Source organism: Petaurus breviceps, unplaced genomic scaffold (genome assembly GCF_028583685.1).
Source record: "Petaurus breviceps papuanus isolate PSGF00001 unplaced genomic scaffold, PetGlider_PUasm1.0 99, whole genome shotgun sequence".
Lineage (NCBI taxonomy): Eukaryota > Metazoa > Chordata > Mammalia > Diprotodontia > Petauridae > Petaurus > Petaurus breviceps.
In genome coordinates, this window is record NW_027187465.1 from 24894216 (window position 1) to 24922035 (window position 27820).

The 27820-nt window shown below is 42.8% G+C and overlaps 1 protein-coding gene across 1 annotated transcript in view; it reads left to right on the forward strand.

Annotated features, from left to right (window-relative positions):
* Positions 1 to 27820, forward strand: part of CCDC62 (coiled-coil domain containing 62) — a 57642-nt gene that overhangs the window by 5848 nt on the left and 23974 nt on the right. Inside the window, exons 2-6 of the mRNA XM_069081678.1 lie at positions 8343 to 8538; positions 12268 to 12434; positions 15087 to 15188; positions 16581 to 16752; positions 17617 to 17718. Of these exons, the coding sequence (XP_068937779.1) occupies positions 8343 to 8538; positions 12268 to 12434; positions 15087 to 15188; positions 16581 to 16752; positions 17617 to 17718 (739 nt within the window). The remainder of the gene's footprint in view (positions 1 to 8342; positions 8539 to 12267; positions 12435 to 15086; positions 15189 to 16580; positions 16753 to 17616; positions 17719 to 27820) is intronic.

The window sequence follows — 27820 nt, forward strand, 5'->3', positions numbered from 1 at the left end:
CTAGACACCATCTTTCAAGAAATTATCAAGCAAAATTGCCCTAATATTCTAGAACCAGAAGGCAAAATAGAAATTGAAAGAATTCACCCATTGCCTCTTGAAAAAGATCCCCAAAAGAAAACTCCTAAGAATATTATAGCCAAATTCCAGAGTTCCCAAGTCAAGGAGAAAATACTGCAAACAGTCAGGAAGAAACAATTTGAGTATTGTGGAAACACAATCAGGATAACACAAGACCTAAAAGCTTCTACATTAAGGGATCTAAGGTCTTGGAATATGTTATTTTGGAGGTCAGAAGAGTTAGGATTAAAACCAAGAATCACCTACCCAGTAAAACTGAGTATAATGCTACAGGGAAAAATATGCTCATTCAGTGAAATAGAGGATCTTCAAGTATTCTTGATGAAAAAACCAGAGCTGAACAGAAAATTTGCCTTTCAAATACAAGAAGCAAGAGAAGCATGAGAAGGTAAACAGGAAAAAGAAATCATAAGGAACTTATTAAAGTTGAACTATTTACTTTCCTACGTAGAAAAATGATAATTGTAACTCATAAGACTTTTCTTAGTATGAAGATAGTTGAAGGGAATATATATGTAGATATATATGTATGTATAGGAGGATGTATGTATATACAACTATATATGGGAGTGTGGACATTTGTATGTTCATGTATACATAGACAGGGCACAGGGTGAGTTGAATATGAAGGAATGATATCTAAAAAATAAAATGAAGAAGTGAGAGAGGAATTTATTGAGAGAAGGAAAAAGGGAGAAATAGTTTAGGTTAAATTATCTCATGTAAAAGAGGCAAGAGAAAACTGTTACAATGGAAGGGAAGAGCAGGAAGGTGAAAGGGAATGGGACAACCTGATTCTCATTGAATTTGACTTAAGGAGGGAATAACATACACACTCAATTGAGTATCTTACCCTACAGGAAAATAGGGGGGTAAGGGCATAAGAGGGGGGAGGATAGAAGGAAGGGCAGATTGGGGGAGAGGGTAGTTAGAAGCAAACATTTTTGAAAAGGGATAGGGTCAAAGGAGAAAATAGAATAAGTTGGGGGGGGGAGGCGGGATAGGAGGGAGGAAAATATAGTTAGTCTTTCACAATATAACTACTATGGAAATGATGTGGGTAACTACACATGTACAACTTATATTGAATTGCTTATCTTCCCAGTCGGGGTAGGTGAGGAGGGAAGAAGAGAAAAATCTGGAACTCAAAGTTTTAAAAACAAATGTTTAAAAATTTGTCTTTTACATGCAACTAGGAAATAAGATATACAGGCACTGGGGTATAGAAAGCCATCTTGTCCTACTAGAAAGTTAGGGGAGTGATGGGGGAGGATATAAGAGAGAACAGATTGGGGGAAGATGGGTTATTCAGTAGGCTTGCTATTTTGGGGTAGGGTAGGGGAAAGACGGAGAGAAAAAAAATTGTAACTCCAAATCTTGTGGAAATAATTGTTGAAAACTACAAATAAATAAATGGATAAATAAATAAATAAACTTAAAAAAAAAAACTTTTGCTAGGCCAAAGGCCATCAACCACTAAGCATTTATGAAATGCTTCCAGATGTTGGGGACACAGTAGCCAGGGCAGAACATTTCTTTCTTTGGAGGAGCTTACAGACTTCGGGGGAGGCAATATGTACAAATCTAGACATACCCCAAACAGAAGAAAAAGAGATGAAGTGTTCAGAAAAGGGCTTCTGTACTTGAAGGAGGGAATGCCTTCCAGCCATGGGGGCCAGCCAGCTCAAAGGCCTAGAGGAGAGGGGTGGAGGGTTAGTGACTCTGAAGCCTCCCCTCTCTCTAATGGTATTTTTAAAAATCACAAGGTTGCTTGGTTATTGTCCAAAACTACATCACTAAGCTAAAGTTAAGTTTCAATGTGTCCTACTGTGACTGATCAGACCAGCATGAGCTCGGAATGCTCCACCACAGGTCAGGCACAAGTAGTCCATGTGCACATTTGGGCTGGATTCTCCAAATTGGTGCATCTTGCATTTCCTATGAACTGTTTTAATTCTGCTTTGCTCATAGAGCACGGCACATTCTCTGATGTGGGCACGCCATGCTGAGTGGTCCTGTGCCAGTGTCTCCCATGTCACCCAATCAGTTGAAAAGTTCTTGAGAGAGATGTTGAATGTGTCCCTGTATCACTTCTTCTGACCACCTTGTGAACGCTTGCCCTGTGTGAATTCTCCATAAAACAGTCTTTCTGGCAAGCCTACTTTTTTTTGCATTCGAACAAGGTGGCCAGCCCACTCTCTGAAGCAGAGTTTGAATGCATAGAAGTTTAGTTCAAGTAAGGACCTCAGTGTCTGGTAGCTTATCCTGCCAGGTGATCTTCAGAATCTTCCTAAGACAATTCAAATGAAAGTGATTCAGTTTCCTGGCATGGCGCTGGTAGACTGTCCAGGTTTCACAGACATACAGCAATGAGGTCAGTACTATGGCTCTCTAGGCCTTCAGTCTGGTAGTCAGTCTAATACCTCTTCTCTCCCACACCTTCCCTCAGAGCCTCCCAAACACTGACCCAGGTCTGGCAATTCATGTGTCAACCTCATTATTAATGTATACATCCCTGGAAGGTACACTGCCTAGGTAAGTAAACTTATCCACAGCATTCAAAACTTCTCCATTTGCTGTAACTGATGGTTCCATGTATGGATGGTGTGGTGGTGGCTGATGGAGCTCCTGTGTTTTCTTGGTCTTAATTGTTAGGCCAAAATTAACACAAGCAGCTGATTATTGATCCATGCTTCATTGCATCTCAGCTTCAGAGGCTGCATTGAGTGCACAATCATCTGCAAATAGAAAATCATGCACCCACACTCCCTCCACTTTGGTCTTGGCTTGTAGCCTTTTCAAATTGCAGAGTTTACCATTAGTGCAGTAGCTTACCTTGATGCCATGCTCATCCTCATTGAAAGCATTTGACAACATGGCTGAAAACATCAGACTAAAAAGCATGGGAGCAAGCACATGGCCTTGTTTCATTCCATTGGTGACTGGGAAGGCACAACAACATTGTCCATTATCTAGAGCTCAGGCAAACATACCATCATGAAGTTGATATACGTGCTGATGAACTTCAACAGGCAACCAAATTCCGACATAATTTTCCATAAGCCCTTACAACTGACAGTATCAAAGCCCTTGGTCAGATCTACAAAAGTTGCACACAGACCTCTGTACTACTCCTGGCATTTCTTCTGGATTTGTTGGGCAGCAAACACCATATTGACTGTTCTTCGGCCCTTTCTGAACCTACGCTGGCTCTCAGAAGACCATCTCTTAGGTGAAAGATAAGCCTATTAAAGAGGACTCTGGACAGAATATTTCCAGCAATGACTAAGAGAGAGACCCCCCTGTGATTGTCACAGGACAATCTATTTTCTTTATAGAGATGGACAGTGGAGGCGTCCTTGAACTCCTGGGGAATAACCTCCTCTTGCCGTATAACCTGGAAATTTTTTTTGTATGAGCAATGGACCCCTTATGTTGTAAATCTCAGCTGGAATAGAATCAGCACCAAGTGCTTTGCCATAGGAGAGTAGCCTAATGGCATTCAAAACCTCTTATTCACTTGGAGCTTCAGCTAGGGAGCACTTGACTTCAGCCGGAGGTAAACGGTCAGTGGCCTCAGCATTGATAGATGATGGTCCGTTAAGAGCACTATGGAAGTGTCCAGCCCATCTCTCCAGGATCATGTCCTTGTCACTAATCAGCACTGAGCAGTTGAGATGTCCCATAGATCTCTGGCCCATAAATAGCCTTCAGGGCATCATAAAAGTGCTTTGGATTGTTACTATCAGCATAAAACTGAATTTCATCTGCCTTCTTACTGAGCCAGGAATCCTGCCTGTCTCTGAGCTTTGCTTGTACTTTACTTTTGATGGAATTAAATGCTGCCTTCTTAGAGATGGATGAACTGTCCTACTGGTAAATCCTCTGGAGTTCTCATTTTTTCATTTAGCAGCTTCTGAGTTTCCACATCATTTTCATCAAACCAGTCTTGGTGTTTGCGAGTGTTCTGACCCAGAGGAGCAAATGCAGTGCTATACACCAAATCTCTGAAACCTGCCCACTCCTTTTCTGCTTCATTGTTCCCAACTGTGTGTTGGCTTAACTTTCCTTCCAAGCTACCAACAAACTGTTCCTCCTCAGAATTTGCTCTAATTTGTTGACATTAATTTGTCTAGCAGTCATTTTGCCTTGGGGGTGCTGCTTTTGATGAATGTGAATATTTAGCTTGGAAAGGATAAGTCTATGATCAGTCCAGCCCTCTGCACCATACATTGCCTTTGTCATTCTCACATCTTGTCTGTCTCTTCTAACAATCACATAGCTATTAGATGCCAATATTTGCTACGAGGGTGAATCCATGAAGTTTTATTGCATTTAGGTAAATGGAAGACAGTGTTGGTGATGGGAAGGTCATGAAATGCACAAGCCTTCAGTAGTAAGTGACATTGCTGTTACTGTTTCCAACTCCATTCCTCCCTAGAACTCCCTGCCAGGTCTGGTTGTCTGAGCCCCATCTAAGCATTAAAGTCACCCAGATACATTTTTAAAACACTTGTAATGCTAGTCAGCCCTGCTACTGGGAAGGCTGAGCCTGGTGAATCTCTTGAGCTCTGGAGTTCTAAGCTGAAGATTAACTAAGCCAATTGGGTGTCTGTGCTAAATTCAGTATTTGTACTATGAGCCCTTAGAAAGTGAGGAAGAGGGGAACCAGGATGCCCAAGGAGGTGCAGACTGGCTGGCTAGAACCTGAGGAGGTCAAAGTTCTGTTCGTAAGAGTAAGTATAAGCCATGAATAGCCTCCTCATGCCTAGCCTAATTGTGATGGAGAAACCATGTGTTTAAAAAAATTTTTTTTTTAATTAAAAAACAAGCCAGGGGTGGCCAGGTAGCACAGCAAGTAAGAGCACTGGCTCCAGTGTTGGGATGACCTAGGGATCGAATCTGGTCGCAGACACTTAGCACCCACCCAGAAACACCTGGCCATGTAACCTTGAGCAAGTTACTTAACCCCAATTGCTTAGGGGCAGCCAGGTGGCTCAGCGAGTAAGAGCACCAGTGTCGGGATGACCTCGGGATCATATCTGGGCTCAGATACTTAGCACCACACCCAGAAATAACTGGCTGTGTAACCTTGAGCAAGTTACTTAACCCCGATTGCTTTTAAAAAAAACAAACAAACAAGCCAATACTTGATATTTTCAAGGCAGTTTGTTCTGTGTCCTAGAAATACAATAGTGAAGAAACCCAATATAACCCTTCCCTCAAGAAGCTTACAGTCTAATAAAGGGAATGTGGCATGTACACAAATAACTCTGATGCAAGGTAGAATGTGATAAGGGGGAAGAATGAATACAGAGAAAGTGCTTAAAGAAAATGTGAGGTGGGGAAGATCATACTTTACTGGGAGAGGTCTAATGGAGGAACCAGGACAAGTTTCTTGGAAAGGTTGATGCCTTGAAGAGAGCCATTGTAGTGGGCAGAGATGAGGAGGCTTGGCCTATACACATTGGTGGAGCCTAGCAAGTGAAGGGTGAGCTGAGGGAACAGCTACAGGGCCAGTTTGACTCACATGTGGGCCTGAGAAGGCAAACCCAGGGAGGGAAGACTGGAAAGGGAGATCAGAGCTGTGTTGTGAGAGTCTTCATGGCTCTCCTCTTTGCACTCTTAAAAATGATTGAAGATCCTACAGAGCTTTTGTTCCTGTGAGTTATATCTATCAATAGTTACCATATTAGAAATTTAAATTAATAAAATATTAAAATAGTTGCTATTTTTAAAAATAACACTTATAAACCCATTGTGTGTTAACATAGATAACATGTTTATGAAAAATAGCTATATTTTCCAAAACAAAAGATTAGTGAGAAAAATGGCATTGTTTAACCTATTTTTGCAAACTTCTTTAATGTTCAACTTAATGGAAGACAGCTAGATTCTCCTATATGCTGCTGCATTTAATCTTTTTGTGATAATGTTGTTTTGGTTGAAGTATATGAATGAATATGGCCTTGGTTGGAAGAGAGAGGAGTATGTAGATGATGAAAATAGTCTTGACCTCATGGCTCCCCTGAAAGGGTCTTTAAGGATAATTACTTTGGGCAGTAGGGTCTCAGGGACCTCCATGGGTCCACAAAAATCTGACTTTGAGAACTGCTGCTCGAGGTAATAGGGTCTTGGGGACCCCCATGAGTCTGGAGACTCACTTTGAAGACCACCGCTCTAGTGGGCTTTCACTCTGTAGTACTACTTCCCAAGACAGCATTGTCTTCCTTTTACAGGCTTAAAATTCATTGTCTTCCGCATTGAGCAAATAGGATCATTTAGTTTTCTATTTAATTTACTATCTTGAAGCACAATATAGAGGGACAGAAATTGGGTTTATTTGGGTTATTTGGGTTTATTGTTAGATAGAAATTGGGTTCAGAAAGGGATAGAATTTGGATTTATAGCATAGATAAAAAACACAAGTTTTTCTGTGTTAGACTAATTGTTGTGGTTGTTCAGTCGTGTCTGACTCTTCATGACCCCTTTTGGGGTTTTCTTGCCAAAATTACTGGAGTGGTTTGCCTTTTCCTTCTCAAGCTCACTTTACAGGTGAACAAACTGAGGCAAACAAGGTTAAATGACTTGCCCAGGGTCACACAGTTAGTAACTGTCTGAAGCCAGATTTGAACTCAGGAAGATAATGTTTTCCTGATTCCAGGCCAGGCATTCTATCCACTGCACCACTTAGCTGCCCTGTTAGACTAATAGCCTTTTAGAAAAAAACAGAATTTGCAGTGGATAGAGTGCTGGACCTAGAGTCAGAGCATTTTAATTCAAATTTTACCTCAAACACTTATTAGCTATGTGACCCTGGGCAAGTCACTGCCAAACTCTGAAAATAAAGCAAAAGCTTTATACCAACTGTCAACTCTGACAAAATAAAACAGAACATGGGGCAGCTAGGTGGCGCAGTGAGTAGAGTAATGGCCCTGGAGTCAAGAGGACCAGATTTTGGATCCGGCCTCAGACACTTAACACACACAAATAAAAAAACCTAGCTGTGTGACCTTGGGCAAGTTACTTAAGCCCAATTGCCCTTCAAAAAGCAAAAAATAAAATAAAACAGAACAAAACCAAAGAGCTCACAGAGGTTATAAGAAAAAGCTTTCTTTATTCTGTTGGAGGAGGGAAACTAGACATATGTGCTGGGGTTTCCTCTATGAGGAGACCCAAGGCAGCAAGGCTAAGCCTTGATAGATATAGTTGTGGCTAGACACTGGCTGGCACTGAGGGGTAGCAGCAACATGAGGCAAGTGAAAAAAGGCTATTCATAGGAGGGCTTCATGACCAGAATGTGGTTCTTGCAGGTGCTTAGCTGAGCTCAGCGACCACCTGGGGCTGGTGTGAGCCAGTTCTGGGGTTTAGCTGCAGCAGAGGTCATCCAGAAGGTGAGCACAAAGGCTTGTTGTAATGCCAAACTCAGGGCACAGCCTACTTGCTGGGCCTTAGCTCTGGAAAACAGGGTATCTCCTAATAGTGAAAAGAGAAGAGTAGGGGCGGCCAGGTAGCACAGCAAGTAAGAGCACTGGCTCCAGTGTTGAGAAGACCTGGAGATCGAATCCCGGGCTCAGACACTTAGCACCCACCCAGAAACACCTGGCCGTGTAACCTTGAGCAAGTTACTTAACCCCAATTGCTTAGGGGTGGCCAGGTGGCTCAGCGAGTAAGAGCACCGGTTCCAGTGTTGGGATGACCTGGAGATCGAATCCCGGGCTCAGACACTCAGCACCACACCCAGAAATAACTGGCTGGGTAACCTTGAGCAAGTTACTTAACCCCAATTGCTTAAAAAAAAAAAAGAGAAGAGTGACCTTGGCTTGGGAATCCTGACATCATTTAAGCTCTGTCTGCCTCACCTACATGATGGAAATAATACAAGTACCTACTTCTGTGGGATATTATGGGAATCAATTGAGATTCTATTTGTAAAGTGCTTTGCAAACCTTAAGGCACTATATAAATGCTCGCTATTTGTATTATTATTATTGTGGGTAGTAGGTAGAGTCAGGAAATAACCAAAGGGCAGACTGGATGATACTGCTCATCTCTGGGGACACAGCTGTAATATGTTTACTGTATAGCTTCTTGGTGCTCTTTGGGAATCTTGAAGATAATTATACTCCGTGAATTCATTTAACTGAATTAAATAATTACTAGCAACCAGACCAGTCTCTTGTTTAGAAAATATTAGCTCAGTAGCTTTTTGATTAGTTTTCTTAATTGTGGGATGGTAAGAAAAAATTTTCTTTGCATAGAACATCATCTATTCAGAAATTGAGGCTCACACTATTGAGAAACAACGGAAAGAACTGCAACTGTTAATTGGGGAACTAAGAGATCGGGACCGAGAGCTCAGTGAGATGGTCCTGGCACATCAAAGACAGCTTCTGGCATGGGAAGATGATCGGCAGAAAGTGCTGACTTTGGAAGAAAGATGCTGCAAATTGGAGAGTGAGTATCAGCCGAGCCAGCAGGTCCCAGCAGGCCCCAGATGGCCTCCAGCTGCCCCTAGCTGCCCCCAACAGGGTCCAGCCTCCCCCAGCTGCCCCCAGCAGGCCCCAGCTGCCCCCAGCTACCCCCAGCAGGCCCCAACTTCCCCCAGTGGCCCCCAGCTGCCCCTAGCTGCCCTCAGCAGGCTCCAGCCTCCCCCAACTGCCACCAGCAGGCCCCAGCTGCCCCCAGTGGCCCCCAGCTAATCCCAGTAGGGTCCAGCCTCCCCCAGCAGCCCCCAGCTGCCCCTAGCTGCTCCCAGCAGGCCCCAGAAGGCCATCTGGTATGCTCTCCAACCATCTCCACAGCACTCCTGTAGGTGCTGCTAGAAGGAATGCTGGAGGATTCTGGGCAGGGGCATTGCAGCACTTACTGTTCAACTTTATTCAGAAACCCTGGTTAAATGCCCACTGCTTAGAGTACAGTATACAGAGTGATGAGCATGCCAGTCTCTGGTATACAGGCAGTGCTTTAGAAAAGACCCGTTATGTGCCCCCGTAGGAGCAAGCAGGCTCCTGAGCCATGGGGCCCACGTAAATAAGGGGGTATGTGCGGATCAAGTGCTGTGAGCCTGAAGTGCCATGCAAATATTAGCAAATATTTGTCTGTTGTGTCAGGAATCATTAGGAGGTAGCAGGGCTGTTTTAGAAATTAGAAAACAGCATCATGAAATGTTCTTTTGCAAGATAAAGGAATAGTCAGAACAGTAACAGAAAAGCAAGTAGTAGTCACAGATAGATAGCCTACGTGACAGGTCATGTCAGACTAGTTTCGTTTCCTTTTTTGACAAATTCCTAGACAAAGTAGATGAAGAAGTGCTGTAATTTACCTAAGATCTTAGTGGAGCATTTACATACTATTAAAATTGTGAATGGTGGTAAACTAGTGAGTTGTACAGTTAAGTGGATTCAGGACTGGCTGAATGGCTAGACCCAAAGTAGAGTCATTAATGATTCAACATCAGCTTGGAAGAACCAGTTAAGTAATCCGGGGATCTGTGCTTGGCCTTGTGCTAATGATCATTTTTATCAATTACTTTAGCAGAGCCCATGATGGCACACTTATTTGCAGTTTGCAGATGACATGAAGCTGGAAGGGGTAGCTAATAGTAGATAGAAGAATTAGGACTGAAAAAGATCTTGGCAGGCCAGGGCCCCATGCTGAATTGAAAAGGGTGAAAGTTCATTACTGTAAATATAAAGTCTCAATTTGGGTTCAAAAAACCAACTCCATAAGTATATGGCAAGAAAGACATAATTAGAAAGCATTTCATCTGAATAAAGTCTGGGCTTTTAGCAGACCACAGTATAAGCTCAGTATGAGTCAGCCATGTGATATGGTAGCAGGAATGTCCAGAACTAAGAAGGAGACGGTCCTGTTGTACCTGGCCCTGGGCAGACTATATGTTGTACTCAGTTTGGGGAGCCATGTTTCAGCTAGGAAGTGCCAATTCTGGGGCGGCTAGGTGACACAGCACTGGCCCTGGAGTCAGGAGGACCTGAGTTCAAATCCAGCCTCAGACACTTAACACTTATTAACCGTGTGACCTTCGGCAAATTACTTAACCCTAATTGCCCTGCCTTACTCCCTCCAAAAAGAAAAAAAAAGTACCAATTCCAAATAAAGATAGGTTAAAGGTGAGTAGTCTAGAGCAGACTTAACAGGAACATGACAATAGCTGCCCTCTAGTATTTGAGAGACTGTCATGTGTAGTAGGACCCAACTGATCTCATCTGCTTGGCCCCAGAGGGTGCAGTTAGGAGTCATGGACAGAAGTGACAAGGAGGCATAGCGAGACTTCCTGTAAGGAAGCATTTCTCAGCACTTAGGAATATTCATAGGTGACTGGAATGGGCTTCCCAGAGGGCCAGGAACATAGTAGTTACTTAATAAATGTTATTGACTGACTTCGCATCCTTGCCTTCACAAAACATCTTCCAGTCAAGGCTTTACTGGGTGTTGGATTCACGGCCCTTCCACAACACTCCTAGTGCCATCTGAACCAGGCGAAAATGTGATTGGGAAATGTTTAACACAGGAAATAAGAGTGCAATAATACAGCCTAGATAATGTCAACTTGTAGTTTTCTATCTCAGTCTATACCTGCAGGGATCTGTTTTGGTTTGATTTGGACACCCCAGAGACAGAGGGAGTTCTTATTAAGTTTCTAACTGGGCTAGATAACCTCAGAAGTCTTTTCCAAACAAGATTTTTGTGATTCAGATTGCACATTTGTCCTTTACTCTTAGTGGCTGTAGGGGAGCCATTGAATGTTTCTAAGCAGAGCAGTACGTGACCAGATACAAGAAATAATTTAAGTATACTTGTAAAGCAGTGTACAAACAAGTGAAAATCAAATTGGTACAAAGGGATTATGTATGGATAGGATGATGCAAAGTGAAATGTACAAAATAATAATAATATCTTAAGATGATCAACTGTGGTCTTAGCTATTCTCAGCAATACAAGGATCCAAGACAACTCCAAGGCACATATGATGAAAAATGCTATCCATCCACAGAGAAAGAACTAATGGTGCCTGAATACAGAGTGAAGCATACTTTTTTTTTAGTTTTTTTTTGTCTATGTTTCCTTTCACAATATGACTATGATGGATATGTTTTACATGACCACGCATGTCTAATCTATATTGAATTACTTGCCTTCTCAATGGGGTAAGGGAGAGGAAGAGAGAGAATTTGGAACTCAAAGTTTTTAAAACAAAGATTAAAAATTGTTTTTACATGTAACTGGGGGAAAAAGTACTAAATAAAAATTTTTAAAAAGGGAGAGATTATGGGATGGTGAAGGGGTTTGGGGTTAGAAGGCCTGAATTCACTCAGAACCTCGATTTCTGTGTCTATTTTTAAAAAAGAGTTGGACTAGATGATTTCTAGCTCTACATCCTAAGTCTGGAGAGGCTTCCAAGAAGAATGGGGTATCATTAGGCACAGGAGGGAGGGTTTCCGTCAGGTGGGTCTTAAGCTGGACTTAAAAGGACAGGACCATCCACTTTCCTGCTTCTGGCTGGAAGGTTGTTCACCTTCTTAAATTCCCACCGTGTTGATGAAGCCAAGTATTCTTGAAGCTTCCCCTAGAAATCAGTGCATTTTTGGAGCCCATCTAGAATAATCTTTTAAGCCAAAAGGCACTGGCACCGTGACATCTCATCTCTTGTCCCACTGGTCCAGTGCCCAAGCTGCCTGCCTTCTCTTGACACCATATTTATCGCCAAGGCCAAAAGGAAATGGATCACGTGGAATTTAAGACTGCACCTTGTGCTCCTCTCACAACCTGACCGGTTTTATTTCGCGTTTTGATTTCTATGCAGCTAGTGGCTCTTTATTACAAATTGCTCTTGAGGAAGTAGAGTTTTTCACTTTCGTGATGACATGTCCATGCTGTTTGGTGTGTTTATTCAGCAGTTGACATGCACCAATGCCCAGGTGCTGTGTGTGATGCTTAGGCGCCTCAGGATAGGGGGACGTGTGTCTTTTGATTCAAACAAGTGAAGAAAATGACTGGTAATAATTTTTACTTTAGGCCATCCATCTATCCATGTCTAGGTGAAAATATCTGTGTGCCATTTAAAGAAAAAGATGACCCATAGCTAGGACTGCCCCCCCCGCAAAGGACACTATTACTCCTCAGACTTGTCCATAAAGAAACTCTTGCTGTCATTTCCCTCAGATGAGCTGCATAAAAGGGGTGAAGTAATTAGGACCCTCACCAAGAGGATCAAAATCCTAGAATCTCAGCAGAATGACCACCAGGAGGTGCTTCAGACAGCTCAGCAGCAGCTCCAGGAAATGGCTCAGAAGGCCACCCACTCTTCTTTCATCTGTGAGGACCTCGAGGTAGGCAGGGGCTCTCAGGCCACAGGGCAGGGCTCACCTCAGTCCTGGGAAAGGAGAGCCACAACTTCCTGTTGCTCAGATGGTTCCAAGCTAGGGAGGCTTGCTAAGCTCCACGCATACATAATAAAGGGGGGAGGGTGGCCAGTAGGGAGACCACCACTCTCCCTCTTAGTTTAGCTTTGTCCTTGCCTTGATTTTCTGGTGTGACAAGGCCCAAAGGATTTGGGGGACCTGAGAAAAACCATGGGACTTTAAACTCAGGCAGCTTTTTGTAGTCTGTTGGAAAGAGTTACTGAAATGTGAGAGGGAGGGAAGGAAGAAGCAAGTATTTGTCAAGTATCTGCATTGTGCCAAGGACTTTGCTAAATGCTTTACAAATATTGTCTGAGGGGTGATGCAGATTGGCAGGAATCCACGAGAGTTAAAGAGAATCTTCTTTAAAAACAAAACAAAAAAACTTGTCTTTTATTTTTTCAGTTAACAAACATTTGTTTTCTCTCCTTTCTACCTCCCTCACTTCCTAAAGGGATCCTTCTTACCCTAAGTCAGATAGAGGTTTGGGAAAGGAGCAAGTGAGTTCAAAGTCAGGCTAAAAGCCTGTAGAGTCTGATTAGATGACTGACTTTTCTGTGTTTCAAAAAGACTTAGCCCAGAGACCCAAAACTTCAGCTCTTTAATATAGGCAAGGCATTCACAGTAGCCATAATCTTAGGAGAAGATAAGCTCCTTGAGGGCAGGGCCTGTTTTGTTTTTGTCAGTGTCTTTGGATCCTCTAGCATAGGACCTTGGGTGTAGTGGGTGCCCAGTTACTGTTTATTGAATTTGAAAAGTATCATCAGCATTGGAATTAGGGTTTCGTCTTTCATCCTCATCAAACCAACAAATATTTATTAAGGATTTGCTGTGATTGAGGCAGCATGACAGAGAGGCCCTATCATGTTAGCAATGAACATGATTTTGGATAGACTTCTGGGGAGAGTGGAGGATGGAAGGGCCTGGGGCGCTGTGGTCCTTGGGTCATGACGAGTTGGGTATGACTGAATGAATGAACAACATAATCCCGAAGTGAAGGCAAACCCAGGTTTGTGAAAGATGCTCACTCTAGGTTTTTATGGGGCACACATACACAAGCACACATATTCTGTGTATGTGTGTGTATATATACATATATATATGCCTGTGTGTATGTGTATGCCATGTAATACCTATTTTATTGCTGTTTCAGTCATGTCCCACTCTTCGTGAACCCCTTTGGGGTTTTCTTGGCAAAGCTACTAGAATGGTTTGCCATTTCCTTCTCCAGCTCATTTTGCAGATGAGGAAACTGAGGTAAATGGGATTAAGTGACTTGCCCAGGGTCACCCAGCTAGTAAGCATCCGAGGCCAAATTTGAACTCAGGAAGATGAGCCTTCCTCAGTCCAGGGTGTTCTGTGCACTGTGGCGCCACCTAGCTGCCATATAATACCTACATTCAATGGTAAAAACACAAAGTCCCATTTATCTTCCTCCCTCTTCATAAGACATTCTGAACGATGTCTTAAATGGCTAGTGCTTTACAAGCTTTTCTAGTTAGAGAATCAAAGGTAGCTTATCTTTTTTTAAAAATAAAGATCACATTATCTCAAGTTATATATAAACACAGACAACTTTTACAAAAAGGATTCTTATAGAAAAATATTTGAGTTGAAGTACATTGTGATATTGCAGGAAAACCACACACTCTATTGCTGTGCCTCTAGCTTCAAAGAAACTGAGCATTTCACAGTCAAGATATCCATTATTTACCATAACCTGTCTTTGGAAGTAAGTTCATTGTGTTTTCTTAATAAGCCGAATCATTTACTCATTTAAGTTCAGTTCCAGGCTGTACAGTCTGGTGTAACTGACATAGTACATTAGTGAATAGTAGAATGAGGGCTGAACAGGATCTTAGCAATCATCTAGTCCAACCCCCTCATTTTACATATGCAGAAACTTAGGCTTAGAGGAGAATTATTTGCCCAGAAGAACTGGGTCTAGAACCCAGGTCTCCTGATTTACTGGCAAATGTTCTTTTCCTTCTGTCAGCTGGACATGAAAAACAAACCAAAAGGAGCGGCCAGGTGGCTCAGCGAGTAAGAGCACCGGCTCCAGTGTTGGGATGATCTGGATCAAATCTGGGCTCAGATACTCAGCACCACACCCAGAAATAACTGGCCTGTAACCTTGAGCAAATTACTTAACCCTGATTGTTTTTAAAAAAATAAAAACAAAAACCAAACCAAAGGATGTTGATGCTTTCAGACATTCCTTCCTCTGTGAGAATTACACCAGGTGGGGAACAGTTTAAAATCGTATAATCAATGGAACGGGATGAAAACTCATTGTCAAAGGTCACTTAGGTCAAAGCGTTGGCTCAGTGTGTCCTCTGTAATGGGTAGCTTATCATATAGGTGGCAAACTAGATCCAAAACTGGGAGATGCTATTTGAAAAGACTTTTTTTTAAATGGATGCTTATTTAATCTGCTTTCACACTAGATAGATGTAAGTAAATGCAAACAAAGAAATCACCAACAAAGGAAATGAGATGAACCCAGATTCCTGTTCTAGTAGAAGCTCTAATAGTATAGACAGAATGTGACAAACATCTTCTTGCATTATTCTCTCACAGAGAAAAAACAGATGTCTCAACAACTCAGTGATGGAACTTTCAGCACAGGTAGGACAGTTACAAGCTCGAGAACAGGCGCTCTCTACAATGATCAAGCTTAAGGTAACACACTAACTTCATGTTTCTGACTTACTTGTTTCTTTCTCAGGTATCATTCTTTGGCTTTATGAGAACCTTGAAAAAACAATTAAGTAATTGGCACATTGTAGGGCTGTGTTTCCCTAGTGGACACTTGCTGGGCTCCTTTCCACCCTCAGGCCAGTTTTGTTGCACTGGTCATTCACTGAACCCTAAAGAACAATTTTCCCCTGGGGGCAGCTGTGACCTTGGGCTTGAATGTACTGATAACAACAGGTGAAGAGCTATGATACATAATTCAGTCAGCAATTAGTATTTCCAAGAAAATAGTAAAGGTAAGGCTCTGCAAAGTCTAACAAAACCAACTCAACCCAGTTTCCTTTAAAGCTCATCTTGGCCACCCCCTTTCCTAGCATCCTCTCCCAAGAAATTACCTTGTGTATATTTTGAATTGAATTTCTATGGACATATCTCCACCTGCTGAATGGGAGCTCCTTGAGAGCAGGGTTAGTTTGACCATTGCATCAGTTTAGCACAAGGCCCAGTACAGAGTAGTGGGCACTTAATGTATTGCTTGTTGAGTAAATGAATGGACCTTGTCTCTGTCTTTTCTCAGTCTCTCTTTCCTCCTTCCAATAGTCTCCCTTTTTTCTTTTCTTTCCTTACATTGCCTTTCCTTTTTTTGTTGTTCTTTCCATTTCTCACTGTTATCTGATCATGGCCTTGAAGGTTTGCAAAGTGACTTAGAAAGGTTAACTCAGCTGATTAATAAATGGAGGCCATCCCTTGGCTTATGTGAATTTTGTGTAAATATTTCTGCAATGTAAGATATATATGCACATATATTTCTAGTGTACTTATTGTTAGAGTGCGCAAGCTCTCTGAACAATCTCCTTAGCAACACCTTTCAGGCTTGTTTTGTCTGTTATAGGATGTTCTTATTGGATCGTTAACTTAAATACTTAAAAGGATACTTGTTGACTGCTAGTATTAATACAAGTAAGCTTTATAGTTTTTCCAAAATTTAAACAGTGGTAACCTTTAGGAAAGAATTCTACCTAAATGTTGTAATTACTTTATAAAGAAAGACTTTTCTTTAGGAGAATTAGTCTCTCTATAAGTATATTGACTTCTTAAGCAACAATGTAGTGCTGTGGGGAGCATGCCCCACTGGAAGTCAGGGCAATGAGTTCAAATCCAGCCTCAGTTACTATTAGCTCTATGACCTTAGACAAGTCATTTGACCTCAGCAATAAAATAGGGAAGGGGAGGGGACTCAGTAACCTCAAAGGGCTCTTTCATCTCTAAATGTATGATCATGTTTTCTAAGGCATATTTTTTTTCCTACTTTGGATTTTCTGTGTGTGGTTAATGTAAATACAAATAAATTGAAATGCTTCAATTTCTAATCTGCAGGACAAAGACATTGTTGAGGCAATCAATCATATTACAGACTATTCAAGTAAAGTTAAGATGCTGGAACATGCCTTGCATGATGCCAAAATGGTGGAATCCTATATTATGAAGGAAAAGCAAGATTGTAAGCAGAAAATGAAAGTGCTAAAGTTTGAAGTAAATAAACTGAAAGGTGAGGAATGGAATTATGTGATGATATTCCCTTCATGCTTTTGTGTTAGGGCAGCCTATGTATTGAGAAGAATGTTCCTAATGTGATCTTTATATTGAGAAGTTCTAAAAAAAAAAAAAAAAGAGGAGTAGCTAGGCCCTGGAGTCAGGAGGACCTGAGTTCAAATCCAGCTTCAGACACTTGACACTTACTAGCTGTGTGACTTTGGGCAAGTTACATAACCTCAATCGCCCTGCCTTCCCCCCTCCAAAACAACAACAACAAAGAAAAAGAAGCCCTTTTGCACATGTAGCTCTAGCAAGTGAGGGGAAAACTGTTTTTACAGCTCACTTTAATATATATTTAGCTGCCATGCTTGAATACCTGCAGATGCTTTGTTGATTTTCTGGCTGATTTTCATCTTTTCCTATTTTGTATGATTTTAAGAGCTAAGATCTTAATTAGGCCTTATGAGCAGTCTTTAATTAATACATTTAATACAGGCCATGGAAGTGCTTCCCTGTCACTAGCCCTAATTCCAGAATACTCCAGTTATTCATGCAAAATGATGCTGTAGTAGATGGGAGCAGATTGAGAGCAGGCCAGGGATCAGATCCTTTATGGCCATAAGCAGTATTGAGCAGAGCTGATCATGGCCACGCGTGGAAGCTTGCAAGGGCTGTCTCCAGGTGAAATTTCACATCAAACCCTAGTAACAACCATTGAGGTGGAAAGCTGCAGTCCCAGGAAGGCCAAGGAATTCGTCTATCATCTCTTTCCTCTGATGATATCAAAAGATAGGAAAAGACTTGAAATAATGGTACTCTTGGTACCATATATATTCTATATAATTCAAAGAATAGATCCTTCCTATTTATGTTATAGATGACCTAAATGAAAAGACGTCTGAAAATAACGACCAGCGTGAAGAGATTATTCGCCTCAAACAAGAGAAAAGTTATCTTCACGATGAGTTAGTCTTTACTGGTAAGTGTGAACAGCTTGTTCAACTAGCATTTACTTTTACTTGGTACATTTGATGCAGTGATGTGTGCAGTGAACTTTTGTGTTCTTACCTAGCGTTAGTTACATTTTTGTGATGTCTTAGAGGAAACCACTCTCCTCAGAATATACTTTTTAAAGCCCTTTTAGTTTTTTCTCATGTTAAATATGAAAACTTCTATGGAAGCATATACCGATGCATCCTCACGGTACAGAGGGTATCCTTGATTCTCTTGTGCTAACCGAGCACAGGTCATTGAAAGTCCTGCCAAGCAGGGGAGGCTCCCAGTGGTGAACTGTGTGTGTGGCTTCTGCTTGAGGAAGGAGTATCCCTTCCAGCTTCTGAAGGAGGAGTGTGTGCAAGGAGCTAGAGACTTGAGTTAACTAAGAGGGATGAGGAGGACATGGTGAAGGTTATCTGGATAATTTTGGATTGAGAAGACGGCCAGAGATTGGATTTGGGGAGAAGACGTTGGGGAAAACCTGAGAAAAAGTTGAAGAACAAGCAAGCTGTAAGTATGAGGAGAAGAGCTTTGAAAGAGGAGGGAAGAAGCTGACAAGAGGAGGCTAAAGAGGAGGATGTGGGCCCAGAGGGAAGAAGCCCAGAACATATCAGCAGGGCAGGGAGAGGAAGCAAAGGCGCGTCAGACACACTAGTGAGACCTGTGAGAGAAGGCAAAGGACGGCTGCTGGTGCTGGCTGTCTAGTTGTTGAGAGGAGGGAAGGGGAGTGCGATGTGCTGTTCAGGGGGTTAAAGGTCATAAGTGGATGTCACAGAATTGTCCTCACCCAAAGGAGTTTGCAGGACAAGGACGGACGCTGTCACTACCAGTGAGAAAGGAGAGCAGGGAGAAGTTTGCACTGACGGGTTTGCAGAGTACAGAGTGGTCTCCTTCCTGAAGTAAAAGGTGAGAAGCTTGAGAAATGCCTCCTCTTGCTCCAGGCTGCCAGGGATAACGAAATGCTCCTAAAAGTCCTGGAGCAGCAGCGTTGATATCTCTAGAGCAGAAGAAAGACGTGAAGTGGCAGCAGGAAGCCTGACCCTGTGCCAGAACGTCAGAGAGCGAAGACTGGCCTGTGGTGATGGAATGTTTCTTAGGCAGGAGGAGGTGGAGTGCCTTAGGAAAAAAAAAGCTGCTTGTCCTCCAGGGTGTGACAGGAGAGTAGCGATTGGTAGGAGATCACTGGGAAAGATGACAAGAGACCAGTGGCGCTTGGTGCCTCCTTGTTGAGGGAAGTAGATGATACATCTCTGTGAGAACAGCAAGTGAGAAAAGTCCTTCCATGTGTCCAGGACATGACAGAGAACCTAAAAGACTTGTGCAAGCAGATGACCGCTGCACTTTTGGTGATTTATGTGAGCATAAATTATTCTGCTAGAAGGAAGTTAGAAAGCATTTTGCCAAAGACTTAGGAAAATCCCAGGTGATTTTCACGGTGATGTTCTTCATCACTGCTTCCCATTAAAAGCAAAGATTGCAAAAAAGAAAAACAATTTTGGGAAGCGAACAGCTAGTTGAGTTGGTGCCTGAAAATGGAACTTAGATTTCTGGATCAAGGCTTATAATATGAGAACTTTCTGGTATTTGCCTGATATCTCGCAAGTCCAATCTCCCCTCTAAAAAGGAGCAGAGGAGGAGAGGAAATTTCCTGTGTGTATAACCAAGGTGGACCCCACTGAGAGCAACTGCAGTGTAAGAAGGGTGACAGACAGCTAAGGTATCCAGAAGTTCACAGCAGACAAAGTTCAAGAAAGTGAAAATGGTGAAACTCGAGTCCTCAGAAATCAAGCCACATACGTACCACATATGTAGCCAGTGGTCAGAAATGAACCAGAGAGTTAGTTTTAGGTGATAACTTTGCAGTGAGGTCAGACCACATGACCTCAGTAGCACTTACATGTTTGAAAAAACCAGGATAGGGAAAAAGGTTGGGAATTAGCAAGGAATATTAAGGTCTACTCAGATGAAGAAATCTAGAACCTAGAGAGGGGAAGCATATGGCGGAGAGCATTTGGTTGCTAACTCTAGAGGGAGAAACAGAAGTTGTTTTGTCATTGGTGTGTATTGTAGACTACCTGGACAGAGAAAGGAAATTAGGGAGGCAGTTTGAGAAACATCTCTCCTGCATGGAGGCATCCTGTGATGGTGAGGGGAGATCTCACTTACCCAGTCATTGTTGGAGTTTGTATTCCGCCAACATCAAAGAAGCTAATCACTTCTCACTTTGCCTTAATAGAAAGATTTTATTGTTCAGAGGGCAGAGACTTTCTATCAACAAAGAGGAATTTGATTCTTGAGCTTATTTTTTGCCAACAGGGAAGAAGTGGTTTCTGTGGTCAAAATTGAGGAAACTTTGGGAAAAAGTGGTAACTCATGAATTTATAATTATGAAGGAAAGGAAAGATGGGCTTAGTTTGATGTACAGCTTTGTGCAAACAGATTTCAAAGGGTTCAGAGGAAAGATAAATAAGTTGTCATGAATCCAGAGATCTCTAGGGGAAATCAGCCTTGAAGGCCTAGAAGCTCTCAAGAATGAAATTTTGAACACATAAAGGGAAATGGTTTTGAAGAAGTAGAAGACTATTAGCTATTTATAGGCAATGATACCAATGCCCAGGGAACTCACCAACTAGCATGGGTTTTAAAAAGATAAATACCAAAGGTGGAAGCAGTGCTCAACAAGAGAAGAAAACAATGTGTGTGGCATGGTGCTGTAAGAGTATGTCAGGGGGCGGCCAGGTGGCGCAGTGAGTAAGAGCGCCAGCCCCGGAGTTGGGAGACCTGGGATTGGTTCCAGCCTCAGATACTTAACACCCACACAAAATAACTGGCTGGGTAACCTTGAGCAAGTTACTTAACCCCAACTGCTTTAAAAAAAAAAGTATGTCAGGCATTCTGGAGCTCCAAATCAACATGGTCTTGGACAACTGGGAGAGGGGCCACAAGGCTCTGCTGGGAAAGAAGGGGCTCAAAGAAGGGGCAGGCCTGTCTGGGAGGATGGCATAGCGAGAAGGGGTGACAGAGAGAGGGCTGAACTGCACAGCTCTTACTCTGCTTCCATTTTCTTTACCAAGGAGAGTGACCTTTGGATGGTCAAGGACAGACCAAAAATGGCAAATAGGGAGTTGATACCCAGGAAAAGTAAGGCGATGAGAGAGGACATGGCTACGCTTGAGGAATTCAAGTCGTCTGGCCCCGACGAGCCACAGCCTTGGGGGCTGGAAGACTGTGCAGAAGCCATTGCCGGGCCACTGCCGCTGATATTTGAAGGATCGCGGAAAACTGGAGAGGTACCACAGAGCTGGAGAAGGGCTGAGGTTAGCCTGATGTGCAAAAAGGAAGTGGACAGTGCCCAGTGAACTTGCTTTCAGTTCTGGGGAAAATTCTGGAAGATATTATCAAAGTCAAGGTTAATGACCATTTGGAAAAAGAAGTGACGATCATGTGGAGCCAAGAACAGGACGTGAAGGACTACCCTCGTTTTCCTTTTTGATAGGTTTCTGATGATACCGGTGATCCAGAGGGCTGCTGTAGATAGGAGTTCATCGAGATTTTAGCAATGCATTTAATAAAGGATCTCACTTTGTTCCTGTGGGGAAGGTGGAGAGGTGTAGATTAGATAGTATGATGTGGGCAACATAACATCTACTGGAATTGGAATTGGTTGAATGGCTGGGCTTAGAGAGAAGTCATTAATGGTCACCTATCAGTTTGGAAGGAAATCGCCAGTGGAATCCCCCGGGGGAATTTCTGCTTAATCAACAAAGAGGAATTTTATTCTTGAGCTTATTTTTGCCAACAGGAAAAAAGTGATGGTTTCTGGGGTTAGAATTATGGTAATTTATAATCCTTGTATAGTTAACCCTGTATAGTTTAATTTTTTTTTAATTAAAACTTGGACTAAAGCAGGGGTGAGGAATCTTCAGGGCCACCACATGTGGCCTTGAGGCTGCAGGTTCCCCACCCCTGGACTAAAGCATATATGACATGCTTATCAAACTTGCAGATGATGCAAACCTGTCAGGAATAACTGACCCACTCAGTGATGGAATCAGGATCCTAAAATTTCTTGAGAGGCTATAACATTGGACCATTGAAATCAGGAGAAACTTAATAGAGATAAATGTAAAGTCTTATATTTGAATTTTTAAAAATCCTTATAAAAACAGTTTGGGAGGGCAGCATAATTTGGTTTGTCTGGAAAAAAAGACCTGGGGGTTCTAATGAACTTGCAAGTTCAGTATGAGTCAGTAGGGTAAAATGGTGGCAGGAAAGCAAATGCAACTTTAATGTTTCATAAAGAGAGAATGACACTTATAAACTAGAGAGTGTCCAGAGGAGAGCAACCCAAATGGCGAAAGGGTTTGAGGTCATAGGAGGATGGGTTGAAGGAAATGAGGGGGTTTAACCTGCAGAGTAGAGGACCTGGGGGAAGATGGAATGGGAACAGGAAAGCTGGCTTTTAGTGTTTAAATGGTTGAATGGCCCTCAAGGTCTGTTGTTTGACTGCAGAGGGCAGAGTAGGAGGTAGAAGTAAGGAGGAATGTCATAACTGGATGTCAAGAAAAGCTTCTTACCAAGGACACTCATCCCCAGTTGGAAGGGGCTGCCTCAGTGACCTCCCCCTCTTTGAAAATCTTTGAGTTAAAACTGGATGACGACTTGTCAGACGTGTGGCAGATTCCTTTGGGGGTCATGACTATTGAGGTCTGTCCCTTCTAGTTGTGAAATTCTATCATTCTATCATTCTGGACAAGCCTCCCAAGTGATCTGTTTTTTGGGGCCCCCCCAAAATCCATGGTGAAGGGAGCTTCGTTCATGTTGGTACCCAGTACAGGGATGAAATTTCAAAGTGTTTTAAGTAAATAGTGAAAGATGTATAATTAAGAAATAGTGGAATCCCCTCCCTCCCAACAGAATTTTAAAGTTAAAATTATTTTAAGTAATTGAAAAATATTCCGCTGCTAGTCTTTTCAGCATTATTGCAAATATCAAGAGCACATAGTACAAACATTTTTATGTGGGCAGGTTAGAACGCATTTTATTATGTTAACAGCACTAATGTGCTTGTAGCATGCTCCTCTTTTATCTGTCTGTTCTTTAATCCTGTGGGCATGCTAATTATGAATTGACCCTGTATCAGTGGGCCTGTGATCTGATCTGTGTGGCCTCTTGCCTCTGTGTTCTGGGTGGTTCTTGTTCATGTCCCTCCATGTGTCCTCTGGTGGGTGCTTGAAGCTTGCCTTTATGGTGTGTTCCTGTTTGGGAATCCCAGTGTAGCTCCAGGCGGGCCTTCCCTCTCACTTTGGATGCTGCCTTTACATCACCTCTCATTTGTAAGAGGGCCTGGGAATGGACTTGAACCCCCTCACTTTTACCTGGTGTCTCTCCTTTGTCTTTTTGGGTCACTTGCAATTGTGATCACTCTGAGACTGTGGCGGTCTGAGATTTGGAGTCATTGAACATCATGGGGAGAGTCTCAGTGTGAAAACCATGGATGAGGGGGCAGAGAGCAACTTGGCATCATTGAAAGCATCGAAATTATCCTGAGCTTATGGACTGAGAAATTAAAGAGTGAAAAAAATAGAGTTTTCCACCACCAGAGGCCACTCTTTTTGGATGAGAAATAATTTGAAAGTAATGAGATGAAGAGACTGAGCAGTTGAGGTCATGTGACTTGCTGGAGTCACTGGCTAGTGAAAAGGAGAGACTACACCTGCAGGTCAGAAGAGTGCAGGGTGTGCTTGGTCAGGTCAGGTCAGGAGAGCCCAGGGCGCGCTTGGTCAGGTCAGGTCAGGAGAGCCCAGGGCGCGCTTGGTCAGGTCAGGTCAGGAGAGCCCAGGGCGCGCTTGGTCAGGTCAGGGGAGCCCAGGGCGCGCTTGGTCAGGTCAGGAGAACTAAGGGCATACTTGATCATACCAAACTGATCTGGTCAGGAGACAGCCAGAAGTACTTGGTCAGGGGCATGGTGGCCTGGATGAGTCTTGACAAACAGCCTTTGGTCTTGTGACTGTCCCCTGATTCTCACCGATGCTGGAGCTGCTAGGGCCATTCACAGGTGTTTGCATTCTCCTTAATTCAATTGAACTCTTTTAAAAATGCTTATTATATTTATTGTAGACATTTTCATTTCACTTTACTTTGTGCTACAGACATTTGTGTTAGAATTTAATTAACCATTTTAAAAGAGTTTATTTGGTTAAATACATGGTGCCAAGCTCTAAAAATTCACAGAGAGACCGGACACAGTCTCTGCACAAGTAGACAAATTATAACATACCAAGATAGAAGATGTGCCAACAGGGAGGGGTGAAAGACCCAAAATGGTGAAAACTGTTTGTTGCTGGGGGAGTCAGTGAGAACTTCGTGGGGAAGCTCCAGCTGGCCTTGAAAAGAGGGAAGATGTCAGCATTGTAGTATGGGCGACAGCCCCTGGAGAGAGCGGAGCCCTGAAAAGGTGACATGGCCTCCAGGAGCAACGACCAGTGTGGTGGGAACGTAGAGTGCAGGAGGTGATTGCTGCAGGATGAGTGTTGTATGATGAGCATGAGTATCATTGGGTGAAATGAGGGGCCTCACATGCCCATGGCTACAGAATAATTTTTCCTTCCCCTAAATCTCCATTATATTTACTGGGGAGTCTCTGAAGGCTTTCAGGCAGGGAGAGTGAAGTGATGACTGACCGCAGATATGTACTAGGTGTAGGACCCGTCATCTTACCACTGTCTGTAAAGTGGGGATAATAATAGCACCCAACTCCCTGGGTTCTTGTGAAGATCCTGTGTGATAACATTTGTAAAGCATTTATTTAGCACGGTGTCTGGCACATAGTAGGTGCTTCATAAATGCTTGTTTGCTTTCCCTTCCCCCCAGTCAGTGTGGTTGTCCAGAGAATTCACCTACCAACTTAGATTTTTTTAAAGAAATTGGGGTTAACTAACTTGCTCAAGGTTACACGGCCAGTTGTTTTGTGTGGGTGCCAAGTATCAGAGGTCGGAACTGATCCCGGGTTTCCCACGCTGGGGCCGGCGCTCTTACTCAACTGCCACCTGGCCACCCCAACCAACTTAGATTTTTTTTAAAGCTATCTACAAAAGATGTAAGCAAGAGAAAATAACTGAAAACATAACTGAAAATGAATACAAAAGTGTGACAGTCCTGTAGGAATAGCATCAGGAATGAGCCAAGATCCACCGGGAAGCCTTAGCGCCACCAAAAGAGCTTATTAAGTCCCCTTTGGGGGAAAAAAGAGGGAGAGTGGATGGTAGGACTGCTGCCCACAGAGAGTGGCCAAAGAGAGATGGCATATCTGCCCAAGTTACACTCTGCTTCTGTTTTCTCTGCCAGAGAACGACCTTTGCATGGGTAAAGACAGAACAAAAATGACCAATGGGGAGTTGATGTCTGGGAAAAGTAAAGTGACGAGATAGCATCTACTTGCTTGTGATGACTTTAAGTCACTTGGCCCAGATGAACTACATTTGTGGGTCCTGGAAGGATTCATAGATGTGGCTGCTGAACCACGGGCAGTTTTGTTTGAAAGACTGTGGAAAACAGGAGAGGTGCCACAGGACTGGTAAAGAACCCGTGACCTGATTTTCAAAAGAGGGAAGAGATTAGAATCTGCAAATGATAGGTCCTGTACTTGGCTATGACTCCTGACAAGATTCTAGGACATTTTATTAAAAGCCTGTTAGTAAACACTTAGAAAAGGAAGTGATGGGCACAAAGGGCAGCCTGAAGAGCAGGTCCTGCCAGACTAGCCTCGTTTCCTTTTGTGACAGGGTTACTAAACTGTTAAGTTCAGGAAATGCTATAGATAAGGGTTTACCTGAATTTTTTACAAAGCATTTGATTAAATATCTCATGCCTTTCTTTTGGAAAAGGTAGAGGGACACAGGCTAGACAGTAATACAATTAGATGGATTTTGAAGTGGTTGAAAGACTTTTCTGAAAGAGTCATCGGTGTCAAATTGGAAGGCAGTGTCCAAGGAAGCGCCCCAGGGATCTGTGCTTAGCCCTGGGCAGCTGAACATCTTTATCAGTGACTTGGATAAAGGCATAGAGGGTATGCTCATTAAAGGTGCTGCTGACAAAAAATCAGGAAGAAAGGGCAGGACCCAAAAAGATTTTAATAGGCCAGAAGATTAAGCCAAACCTAACCATGTGAAATTCAGTAGATATAAATGTAAAGTCTTACATTTTGTCTCAAAGAATCAGCTTTACAAGCAGGGGCAGGGCAGGGGGAAGAAGATATGGGTGCATCAGTAGACATGCAAGCTCAATGTGAATCAATCCTTTGGGGGCTGCTAAGTGACACAGTAGATAGAGCTGAGCCGAGAGTCAGGAAGACTTGAATGAAAACCAGGCCTCAGATACTTGCCAGCTGCTTGGCCCTGGGCAGGTCATAACTTCTGTTTGCCTCAGTTTCCTCATCTGTAAAATGGGAATAATAATAGCGCCTACCTCCCAGAGTTATTGAGAAGATCAAATGAGATGATAATGGAATGCCCTTAGCACAATGCCTGGCACGTAGCAAGCTCTATATAAATGTTAGCTATCATTTATCATTGTTATGTGGCAGCCAAATGAACCAGTGGGGTCTTGGGATTCTCATTAAGAGAAGTGCTTCTGTCCTCCGCCCAGGTCAGATTCAGCTCTGAGTGCCACAGGTCAGGAGGGAACTTGAGAAATGGATAGAGAGAGCCCAGAGAAGGGCAGGATTAAGTCCATGCCATAGGAGGCACAGTCTGAGGAGATGGTCATACATCACCAGAAGAGAAGACTCAGCAGTGTTTATGAGAGCCATCTTCACCGCTTTGAGGGCCATCCCATGCGCAAGGCAGTAGGCTTGTTCTCTTGGTCCCAAAGGGCAGAACGAGTAGCCATGGATAGAAGTTTAAAAAGAAAAAAGGTAGACATTACAACAGGTAGATTAGAGCTTGATGTAAAAAGAAACTCCTGTCTGGATGAGACATGGGCTGCTTTGGAGAGGAGAGCTGTGAGCAGTGGCTGTGTGAGCACTTGGGCAGATTACCTAGGGAAATGGGTTGGATTTAATGGTCTCTGCAGCTGGTTCCTGCTCTAAGATCCACTGAAATCTAATTCAAGGCATAATGTGAAATTACTATACTATGTGGGAGCGTGGTGGACAAAGAGGCTCTCTTGGCAAGAATTCTTCACGGAGGAATTAACCTTGAGTTGGCTTGTAAAGGATGAGTATCAAGTCGGAAGGAAATTCTAAAGGAAATATTGCAACTTAGTTGGAACATAGGAGCGGGGGAAGGGAGCCGGGAAGAAGGTTGGAAAGATGGATGGACTCTCCATCTGGAGAGTCCTACAAGGAGCTGGTGGTGGGTGATAACGAGGGTTTGAGTGACCTTCATGAGAATGATAGGAGAACAAACATTGATTGGGAACCAGAGCACCTGGGTTCAAATCCTACCTCTTGATAATTTATTGCTGTGTTAAATTGGGCACATTCTGTCACATCTTTGGATCTCAGTTTCCTCAGCTTTAAAATAAGGAGATTGATCAGTGTTTTTATGAGGTGAACTTGAGCCATCACATGTCTTTCTCTGGCCTCCATTTGAGAATTTCCCTCAATGAAATAATGATTTCTAAATTCTAAGATATAAGGGTTTGTTAGTGTTACAGTTTTCACTTTGTTTTGTTATTTTATATATACATATGTCGCATGTTTTTGCAGATTGACTGGCCAGGTGGATGTATAGTTTGTTGTTTTTGTATAATACAGCAATACCCTTGTGACATTCCAAATAGAACTGTAGCATTTTAGGGAACCTGTATGGATCTGTTCCCAGAGAAAAATTGTTGATGCTTCATAAATGAGAAAGGGGACATGTAAGGTCTTAGATGAATCATTACATTAGAGTCTGTCAGAAAGTCGCGTCATTGGGGTGACTAGGTGGCATAGTGAATAGAGCACTAGCCCTGGAGTCAGAAGGACCTGAGTTCAAATCTAGCTTCAGACACGTCACACACTTACTAGCCAAGTGACCTTAGGCAAGTCACTTAACTCCAATTGCTCTGCGTTAAGGAAGGAAGAAAGAGAGAGACAGAGA